The sequence below is a fragment of the Octopus bimaculoides genome, chromosome 7 (genome assembly GCF_001194135.2).
Source record: "Octopus bimaculoides isolate UCB-OBI-ISO-001 chromosome 7, ASM119413v2, whole genome shotgun sequence".
In the NCBI taxonomy this organism is placed as follows: Eukaryota; Metazoa; Mollusca; class Cephalopoda; order Octopoda; family Octopodidae; genus Octopus; species Octopus bimaculoides.
The window spans coordinates 89,832,018-89,843,600 of NC_068987.1; the positions used below are offsets into that span (position 1 = coordinate 89,832,018).

At 38.5% G+C, this 11,583-nt stretch overlaps 1 protein-coding gene across 1 annotated transcript in view; it reads right to left on the reverse strand.

Annotated features, from left to right (window-relative positions):
• The window catches only part of LOC106872793 (uncharacterized), a 58,985-nt gene that overhangs the window by 41,070 nt on the left and 6,332 nt on the right, over positions 1 to 11,583 (reverse strand). The window contains exons 3-6 of the mRNA XM_014919903.2: positions 10,048 to 10,257; positions 8,306 to 8,426; positions 5,741 to 5,845; positions 4,048 to 4,202 (exon numbers count right to left, since the gene is read on the reverse strand). Coding sequence (XP_014775389.1) covers positions 4,048 to 4,202; positions 5,741 to 5,845; positions 8,306 to 8,426; positions 10,048 to 10,245 — 579 coding nt within the window. The 5' untranslated portion in view covers positions 10,246 to 10,257. The remainder of the gene's footprint in view (positions 1 to 4,047; positions 4,203 to 5,740; positions 5,846 to 8,305; positions 8,427 to 10,047; positions 10,258 to 11,583) is intronic.

Sequence of the window (11,583 nt, forward strand, 5' to 3'; positions counted from 1 at the left end):
TATATATATATATATATATATATATATATATATCTTTGTGTATATCTGTGTGTGTCTGTGTTTGTTCCCCTTCACCCTCGCTTGATAACCGGTGTTGGTGTGTTTAAGTCCTCGTGAATTAACAGATCAGCAAAAGAGTCTGCTAGGTTTAAAATAATAATAAATAGTGGGGTCAGATTATTGACTAAAATTTCTTCAGGGTGGTGCTCCAGTATTGCCACAATCTAATGATTGAAACGAGTAAAAGATAAAAGAAGTTGTCAATGACTTGGCTTCAGTGCTGGCGACAAAGTGGTTTCTGCTAAAGGCACCCAAGGCTAAGGCGTTCTTCATAAACCAGACAACGTATAAAGTCTATTTCTTAATTTAGTTCCAAATCAAAGAATCGCAAATGGGTCATTGACAACTGACAATTCTTATCTCTTTATTGCCCACAAGAGGCTAAACATAGAGGGGACAAACAAGGACAGACAAAGGGATTAAGTCGATTACATCGACCCCAGTTAATTTACTTAAATTTACTTAATTTATCGACCCCGAAAGGATGAAAGGCAAAGTCGACCTCGGCGGAATTTGAACTCAGAACGTAGCGGCAGACGAAATACCGCTAAGCATTTCGCCCGGCGTGCTAACGTTTCTGCCAGCTCGCCGCCTTTCTGTAGATCAGTTAACTCTTTTATTTTTCAGGGAAGAGCTCAATGGAAACGGTTAATTTCATTTTCTGTAGGTCAATAGAAACATTTGTACGTGACCACTCCAAGCTAGCGGAACGCTTAAGTTTTACTAATTTTAGTCATTAGACTGCGGCCATGCTGGGGCATCGCCTTGATGAATTTTCAGTCGAATGAATCGACACCAGTATTTATTTTTTAAAGCCTGGTATCTATTCTATTGATATCTTTTGTTGAACTGCTAAGTTACGGGAACATAAACATACCAACCCGGGTTGTCAAGCAGTAGTAGCGAACAAACACATAATCAAACACACACGACGGGTTTCTTTCCGTCCACCAAATGCACTCATATAGCTTTCGTCGGACCGAAGCTATAGTAGAAGACTTTTTCTCAAGGTGACCTTTGCCCAAGTAGTGAGATTGAACACGGAACCATGTGGTTGGGAAGCAAATTTCTTTGTAGGCCATGCATAGCTATGTAGATTAGGATTGTTACTGGTTTGTAACAGTATACGACTCATGTATTATTCAACTGGTGGAGACCGACCATTTTCCGGTCTGTAAGGTCTTTGCTATTTTATGAAAATGTAATAATCGGGATGACAAACAACTAAAACTGCAAGGTTTGTTATAAATTCTCTCTGTTATAAACCCTTTCTCCTGCTGATCGTACATCCTCAGTTGGTCCTTATCTGTAGGAGCAGATAATACGTCTTCCAGCAACTGTTAACCTTTACAAAGCTCCACCGAGACACGCAACGGGTTAGTGTTGACACATTTGGCATGAGGATACTGGAATTCCAACCACGCTTCAACCATAGATATCTTTGGCAGCATAAAAAAGGAAACCTAACTGATTGGCATGGAATCCCTGGTACCAATTCCTCCTAACTTCTGGTCAACAGATCTGTCTTCGATCTTTGTCTTTTTCCACTACAGTGAATTCTGCCATCTCCATTTAGAAATTCTTTATTCGTGCCTCCTCCTCCCGCTACTCATATTGTGTCCCCAACACAGTCTTTGTTCTAAACGCTTCTTGAAATCCCTTCTCAGATCTTGAACCCTCTGAAATCTCATCGCTTATATCTTAGCAACTGTTCAAAAGAAACTAACTGCTCACCTGTTCTTGAAAGGTTTACTAATTCCTGGGAACATCCTTTTTCCTTCAGTCCAAGCCATTAAATAATAAGGGTGTTAGTGATATATCAGTTTGCTCCAAAGTGAGATGAATAGCAGGTGAGTTGCACTTAGTGATTTTCTTTAAAAATTAATCAACTTTGAACTGGACAGGTTCAATGTATTGCTTTTGCTTTTTAAAGCAAAACATTTACAACGATGTTAAACATTCATTATTTATAATTCATAGAAGTGAATGTAGGTGACGTCGGTGAACGCCAGTGGAAATCAATGTAAGGTGCAGGCTTGGTACTGTGGCAGTAAACTCACAATAGGCTGAATATGGAATGCAGTCTCCGTGCCTGGTTGAGTCATTTTACTTATTTCTCTTGCATGCACTTAGAGAGGAGTGGTCTCTTCTGGGTTGCTTTCGTCACACAACAAAGCGTAATGTCACTCTTAATGATGAGAAGGGATGTAGATCATGATAGAAGTTCATATCAAGTGAATACAGCATCACGATTTCAATCTCCCATTGTATCTAATCCTTTTTACTCTTGTTTTCAATTCCACTTGGAAAAATATGAACGTCACATCTTTCATTTCGCTCAGTGTAAAATACGAGATCTTCAAGCTTCTCTGCGGCCGCCCAACAATTTCATCCCTACTATTTCCTACTGTCATAAGTAAGAGAAGAACACAGATAATTTAGGCTTAGAAAAGATGAAATGGTCATGACTGGGATGCCTTTGTATGATTTCGGTGACATTTGACCTAAAGTACAAGCATAAAGGGTTGTAATGAAATACCACAAGGCTTTTTGATTACGTTGTTGAATATGTTCTATCCTTATATAATGCGGCAGGGTATCATCTGGGGGATATTTGGTAGCTATTTCTAGCTTAGCAAGTGGAGCGGCTGTGCTTCATTGATTTCCAACATGTTCACTACCAAGAATTCCTCTTATCTAAATTAACTTTCCCACAGACCCCAGGATTTTGAAAGTCTGTCGACTCAGTAACCTGATTTTGACAATTAACAACAAACTTGTTTTTGGAGTAAATATTGCTTGCCAACATAACATGGCAGTCCTGGTTTAGGACGAATGTTGCTGTAATTTAGCTCCAGAAGACATCGTCTCCAGCTGGTTATACGACACGACCTGTGTCCTTATATTTTCGAACAAGAGAATCTAGCACCCCCACTCAGCTCAAAACAATATCTGTGCATCGCGATTTCCGGGTTATTTCCCTTCATCAGCACAGAATAATTGTTCGGCTAGAGGTGGCGCTGCCAAATTCCCGTTCGAAATATATAGTTTTTAAAGTGACAACTAGTCACTGATCTATAAATTAGAAAATTATTATTTTTAAATCTCACAACGAGAGATATTCAGCAACAGTACTTTGGAGGGGCTAAATTACAGCAACATTCGTCCTAAACCAGGATTGCCATGTTATGTTGGCAAACAATCTTTACTCCAAAGTACTGTTGTTGAATATCTCTCGTTGTGATATTTAAAAAATTTTCTAAACTTGTTTTTTCCTAGTTTCATCTCTTAATTGAAACAAATGAATAATTATGTTACTGAGTAATTATATTCGATGTTCATAAATTACTTTTAGAAAGGATAACTCATCAGGTTACGTGCAACCAATGCAGTCCATGAGGAAGTGTTCTGATGTTTTTTATAGTAGAGCTAATTCATGGACACATATTTTGCACTGCAGACGTTTAAAATTTTCAACGCAGCTCATGGACCCCGAGTACTCCTTTTGTGGACCTCAGGATTCCTCAGACTCCAAAATGGTAACCGCAAGTGTAAAGGCTCCTTTGTGGGCTGGCTGTGACATTACTCTTAGCGATGGGTTCCTACCTGGCAGTGGGATGTTCGCTGGTTAACAACTTCTACCTACGCAAGGAAAGGTGTTGTGTTGAGCAGCTTATCAAGATATCAAGTTATTCGCATTACAGAGAATGGTCCAATTGCTTACAAAAGAGGAAGACTTCACTGAAGAAATGCCAGAGTCAGATGATAATCTTAAACAGAGAGACATATTAAGCCCACCCCATCCCCACCCCAGTAACAATATTATTTAATATGAACACGAGACCATAAATTTTGTGAGAAGGAACAGCTGATTATACGGACCTTAAATGAAAATTGAAAAAATTGGACTGGCGAGATTCGAACTTGGAATGTAAAAGGACGGTTTTATAATTTCAGCTGTTCTGAAATTAGATTTGTTCTACTCACCGATTCAAGATATTTGTACTGCATTGGTACTTGCAGGAGACAAGACGTTACACCGGCCGGCACCTTAAATTCGATTGCACCCATTCCAGGAACGCTAGATGCACTACTACTTGCAATAACGGATATTTTGTACTTCATGCCAGCCTGCAACACATCTACAAGAGGAATAGTTATTATTATTGTATGTGTGTGTGTGTGTGTGACTGTGCGCACGCGCATGCTAACAAATGTACCACATTATTAATGGTTTGTTGGGACACAATATTTGTGTGTTTTATTCACGGAATGCGAGGCAAGAACTGGAGATCATTTAGTGTTTCTAAAATTTCTTGAAATATGTCAATGCCAACTTTAGTATGTGTTTTTCATGCAGCAAGCGTCCCTACGTATGCTCTTCATGTCCTTCTTGTACATTCAGTGTATATGCACTAAAATCTTTTATCTTCTTTTATCATTCTTAGATCTGGCAATACAGGTTAGACTATATTTAGCTAATGAAGTTTAGTAACAGCGAAATATTCTCAAAGTTATTCCCGTATAGCCGTAGATCGTCTTCACTCTCCATAACACTATTTTTAATTACTTAACTAATTAAAGTTCGAGATTGTCCCTCTACCAGAATTAATAAACCATTACGATAATGACATTTCACTCATCACTACGGTTTTTTTTTTAATAATTACATAATTTTGCTTAACGCTTGCTTTATCGCCCTTTTTAAGTTACAGCCATGATTCGAAAAGTAGTACAGTGCACTACTGTACTACTGTCGACAATCATACAGGGCGTACATACAGCAGTATGTTTAAAGCAGCCATCGCATCTATTTTCTTATAGATAGATTTCTATCATTTGGCTTTCAAGTATTTTGACTGTGGCTTTACTGTTGCTTATTTTATCCAGAAGAAAGAAAAGGGAAACTCAGAATAAATCGTCAATGAAAGAATAGAAACTCTATACCTGTAAGTAAGGGATCAGATGTTGTGTGGGCCAACACTTATGAGTTATTAAACTGTAAGAATGTGAACATAATTGCGTTTATGTGGACAGCTCTAGCTGAGTGTCGCTAATGATTAAGTGGAGTGTGGCTTACTTTACTTCTTTGAGTAGGGTTCGTGTGTTCTTGCTAGTGAAACAGACAAGATCGACATATCCCCGTTGAAGGATATTTTCAAGGCCTCCGGTCATGGAGTCGGTGTGTTTGGCGTGTAGTGTCAAGCACGGCTGGCTCAAGGTACCGGCAAATCGGGCAGTCTCTCGGGGCGCCTTGTGCTAGGTGGGCGCCAAGGAGGGCGTAACAAAGACAAAGCAACTTCCACGACCGTCAGCTTGTACATGCCGAAGTTCAGCTTGCCTGGTATGCCAGCAACCTTAAAGCCGGCCCTGGTGTCTAGGCTGCAAACGGATAATGTATGGCTGAATAATGTTAGGAAGGAACAAAGGGTAAGGGTCACCCGTGTTAGAGTAGGCGTTGTTGGATATGGCAGCAAGTTATTGTTGTTTGAAAGGAAGAAACTGGGGATGAAAAGTCGAACTCTTAGCTGCTTTGGGTCAGAGGGGCTGCTTTGTGAAGAATGGAGGAGAGAGAGGGAGATGAGAAGAAGAGAAGGAAAGGTATGGAGTAGAGAAGATGATGATGATGATGACGATGATGACGAAGAGGAATAAGAGGAAGAAACAGAAAACAACTCACTTGATTTGATAATAATGTAACTGAAGAAATAATTCTGCCTCACTTCAGTTTTGGGAGTTCTCTCAACAAAATTGTCAGGATTATTTATGTCGAAATAACCATAATCTGCAAAATAAAGACAAAAAGGTTTAAATTTCTTACATGTGTTGTTATTTAACCCTAGGCCAGTCATGATCGAGCTGGTCTATGGTCATAGGCATTCCAGAGGAAACTAATCTCAGTTGTGATATGAAGGAAATTTATTTGGCTGCTATTTCTAGCAGGTTCCGTTATTCCATTATTATTAATGCTGCTGAAAAGATGTCTTAGCTCTGTTAATCTCAGTTATAGTTTATCAAATCAATGCGTTTCAAACTATTATTTAATCCTCATTTGTTAGGAGATGTCACATGTAGCTGTTTTTATTGTTGTTATAACTGTGGTTGCTATTTGAGTAGTGGAGGCGCAATGGCCCAGTGGTTAGGGCAGCGGACTCACGGTCATAGGATCGCGGTCTCGATTCCCAGACCGGGCGTTGTGAGTGTTTGTTGAGCGAAAGCACCTAAAGCTCCACGAGGCTCCGGCAGGGGATGGTGGCGAACCCTGCTGTACTCTTTCACCACAACTTTCTCTCAATCTTACTTCCTGTTTCTGTTGTGCCTGTAATTCAAAGAGTCAGCCTTGTCACACTGTGTCACGCTGAATATCCCCGAGAACTACGTTAAGGGTACACGTGTCTGTAGAGTGCTCAGCCACTTGCATGTTGATTTCATGAGCAGGCTGTTCCGTTGTTCGAATCAACTGGAACCCTCGACGTCGTAAGCGACGGAGTGCCAATAACAGCTATTTGAGTTGATGTCAGCTCTGATCAACCAGACATATCAAAATCATCCCAATCATGACCATTTCCTCTTTTAGGAAATATGTTTCGATGTTATTACCATACCATCAGCAAAGTATACCTGTTGCCGTACTTGCCGAAGATAAAACAGAATAGTTAAAGTGACTGTAATAGACACGTAAAAGACATGTCGGACAACACAGTCCAATGTGTTATTTCCTTTATATGGTAGGGTGTAATTTAAATGAAATTAGGCTGCTATTTCTTGCAGGTTCAGCCCAGAGACTCCCTTGCACACTGCTAAACGTTATATTCATGTATCTTTACTCGCGCTTGATTTCAAGTCCTTAAGTTTCTTTTCAGGCGTCGATTTGACGACAAATTTATTGTATGCAACGTGAATATCTTAGATTTGTAATGTTTGGTCCTAGATTCAAATTCCTTTTCTACTCTAGGCACAAGGGGAGGGGAGGGGGATACTTAATTTATCGACCCCGAAAGGATAAAAGGCAAAGTCAACCTCGGCGTAATTTGAACTCAGAACGTATAAACAGACGAAATACCGCTAAGCATTTCGCCCAGCGTTCTAACGTTTCTGCCAGCTCGCCGCCTTCCTAGATTCAAATTCCACCGAGGTAAACTTTAGCTGATATCATTGTGCTTTTTAATTTAGTCTGAAAAAGAAATATAGTATTCATAGTCTTTATTGGCTGAGTTAAATATAATTTCTGTTCAGTTTAAAGCTCTAGGAATATAGCTACTGTCTAACATCACTATGACCAAAGAACAAGACAATATTGTTTATTCTCTTAAGCGGCGAGCTGGCAGAAACGTTAGCGCGCGGGCGAAATGTTTATCGGTATTTCGTCTGCCATTACGTTCTGAGTTCAAATTCCACCGAGGTCGACTTTGCTTTTCATCCTTTCGGGGTCGGTAAATTAAGTACCAGTTGCACACTGGGGTCGATGTAATCGACTTACTCCTTGTTTGTCCCCCCTATGTTTAGCCCCTTGTGGGCAATAAAGAAATAAGAAACGTTAGCACGCCGGGCGTATTTCTCCTGTCTTTACGTTCTGAGTTCAAATTCCGCCGAGGTCGATTTTGCCTTTCATTCTTTCGGGGTCGATAAATTAAGTACCAGTTGCGTACTTAATCAGCTGGCCCTTTCCCCCAAAATTTCGGACCTTGTGCCTAGAGTAGAAAAGAGTTTTGTTTATTCTCGCTGAGAAATCGAAAAAGATAATTTCACATCTAAATTAACTTTAATCAAGATCTCGTTGGGTTAGGATATTTAATGCAAGGAGCATTATAAAGCTCACTAGAAATAAATGTGAGGCAGAAAAAAACCCCACCAAGATCGACTTTGCCTTCATCCTTTCGTAGTCGTTAAAATAAGGACTAGTTGAGCATTGGGATCGATGTAATAGAGTTGCTTCCTCACCCGAACTTGTTGGCCTTGTTTGAAACGAATATAGTTGTCATTTTTCCTGCAAATATGGGATACAACTCTAGATATGTTCCGATGTTATTACAACCTCATCAGCAAAGTATACCTGTTGCTGTACTTGCCGAACATAAAACAGAATAGTTCAAGCGACTGTAATAGACACTTAAGAAATAAATTCATGAGTCAGTTTCGATTTTCTCTTCATCTTATTACTTTAGTAGTCTTGAGAAGTACTTAGAAGTAACTAAATCATATTTAACTTATCCCCATAGATTTGTAAGAAATCATTGTAATTTACCTGAAAGATTGGAATTGTCTACGCGCCACTCAATAGAGAAATTGGTTGTTGAGGTGATATAGACTGTTAGTTTTAAGGAATGACTTGTTAAAACTTTAGTTGGTGCAGGTTCAAACAATACCTGTGAAGGAGATATAAAAAAAAGTGTTTAAAAGAAAAATGACGACTTTTCATTTGACATAACTGTCTATGGTCTTCATGTTTACCTCCATGTCAACTATGACGCTGAGAAAAACTGTATTACATATGCAATACGGGCATGGCCATCCCGCAGGCATGATGTATGGTTAATAGGTTTGCTGCACCTTGGGCAAGTATCTTTGCCTATAATCACGAAATGGCCAGCGGCTTGTGAGTAGAATTCGGTTGACGGAACTGCACAGACAGCCGTGCACATATGTGTGTGTGTGTCTATGTGTTTATGCATACACACATGCATATATATGTGTATATATATATATGTACACACACACACACACACACATATATATATATATACATATATATATATATATATATATATATATATATATATATATATATATGTATGCACACACACACATATATATATAAACTATATTGAGCTCTCTCTATCTTAAAGCTAATTAGTTCTAAGTACGATTTATCAACCGTTCATATATATATATATATGTATGTGTGTGTGTGTTCAGACTCGTTTGAAATCAGGCATTGTTTTTCATATTGTATCCCTTTATGTCTTGGGGGCCAATACGATCGACCAGCACCTTGAAAGTGGTGCCCCAGTATGGCCTCAGTTTAACATTTGAATCCAACAAATGAATTAAAGAAAAAGTGTACTTAAGACAACTTTCAACTCTGTGTCTGTATGACTTCCCTATTTTTCAAGAAGGTAAGATGTAATATGTTTTCAGAAAGGCTTGGGTGCTATGTCTAGTAGCTTGAGTGACTATGTGTAGGGACTCATTCAACACATTATTATTTGGTGGATAATCAACAGACACGATACAGCAGAGACAAATAAATAATTTTACAATCTTCAATCAAACTCATTTTATGTTCTGAGTTTAAATTACATAGAAATTGTTATTGTTATTGCTTTGTCCCACGTCATCCCTTATTGACCAGATATGTGACGAAAGACTTTTAAGCAATGACCATCCTGTATTTTTTCAGATAGTACGCATTTAGGGTCAAGCTACTTAATGCATCCGTCCTTTATTTTTTAAATAGAAATTATGTGATTTCTTGGAGATTTGGCTGCTATATTTAGTAAGACAAGTTGTACTCGACAGGATTCCAGATGACAGCATAAAGGGAGGTGGGTAACTAAACAGCAGAAGACATTATAATTGTGATCCGTCATCCACATTTCACAGCTTTGATGACTGGTATTTGGCTATGTGTTTACATGCCATGATAGAACCAATGATAACACAGCCTGTTTTTGATTTCATTATCATTACTACAGAGTGGAATATAAAAAAAAAATGGAATGGAATAATCTGTGAGGTATTTAGTCCGACGCTTCGCCATTTCTGCTCTTCTATGGTGCTTAGATATTTTTTAAATGTGATAACAATGCACCCGATATGTTTATCTTAGCCGTTCATTTCTCGTTTATAAACACGTAGACTGCATGGGGAAATTTTACGAGTAAGATTTTACTGAAAAAATATGGTTCTAATGAAAATATATAAATAATATACTACAGTAAATTATAATAGAAAAGAGGTTATAATAAAGCTAAAAAAGACACTTACTTGAGGTGGTGGGTCTGGAACAGTAACTATTTGAACAGAAGCAGACGACTTCCTTTGACCCTTTGTCATGGTTAAAGTAAAATTATAGGTGTAAGATAATATGAGACTATCTGCAGCAAGTTCCAATTCAGAACTCGTAATATTTGGTAAATCCAGGAATAATATTCCTTTGATATAGCATGGGTTAGGCTGGCTCATTTCAAGCCTTGTCTGAAAAATTAAAGATTTGAATTTTTAAGAAGCATAGCAGTTGAATAATCTATGTTATAAATCTAGGATAAACACATCGTCTGTTCGAAATATATGTTCACTTAAGAAATTACTCTGAATACAACAAGATAATGAAAATGAAACAGCTTTTCAATTTTACAATAATAGGGGCTCAATCTGTTCTATTTTACATTGAGTGGATTGGGATAATTTGAAAGCTATATTCATGATTTTTGTGCTGTGAGTACGATTTTGGAAGAGAGCAGCTGATTCTAGCATCTAACCTTGAGCGGTCACTTGAAAAACTCTGGTAACATATTTTCCTCACTGTACATATGATACAGAGTTCTTGGTGGCTTTGGAAAAGTTAGTGTATATGTGCTTTGAAACAACCCTCGTAATCAAGGCTTGTCATGTATTTTATTGTTGTGGGGTTTCTAGTAGAGTCTTTCACGTTTCATAAAATTTTGTTTGGTACAAAGAGAATTTAGGGAATAACAATGCTTCAGATATACAATTGCAGAGAATATTAGGACAATGACATCTGAGCTACTGAACGGAAAAGTTATCAGGATTAAAAAAACTTACACCGCCAGCCGCAGTGATATTGTTGTAGGCAGTCCAGTTGAGGTTGTGGTCAACAATTACCCCTAAGTCTCTGACACGACCGAACTCTGATGGGTCCTCCACAGAATTTGCTTGTTGAAGCACGAACTCTTTTCCATCGTGCATATTTTATTTTACCTATTCATTTTATTTATATATGTATTTGTAGTGAAGGCACGTGGCTTAGTGGTTATGGCATTCGACTCACGATTGTAAGGTCGTGTGTTCAATTCCCGGCGACGCGTTGTGCCCTTGAGCGAGACACTTTATTTCACGTTGCTCCAGTTCACTCAGCTGGCAAAAATGAGTAGTACCTGTATTTCAAAGAATCAGCCTTGTCACACTCTGTGTCACGCTGAAGCTCCGTTATGGGCGTCTGTAGATTGCTCAGCCACTTGCACGTTAATTTCACGAGCAAGCTGTTCCGTTGATCGTATCAGCTGGGATCCTCGTCATCATAACCGACGGAGTGCTCCTACTTTCGTATTAAATGCACTTATTTTTTAGGCACAACAATTACACACACACACACACACACATTTCTATTTTCTATTTTCTCTCCCTGTTTATTTCTGTGTTTCTTTCTGTCGAAGAGCATAGGCTCGAAACGTAAAAGACTTTCTCACTTCCCGAGCATTAAACTAATACATCTCTTTGTTGTTTACACACCCGTCTTCGTCTTTTTTTTTGTAAATTCTCACTATATATATATATATATAT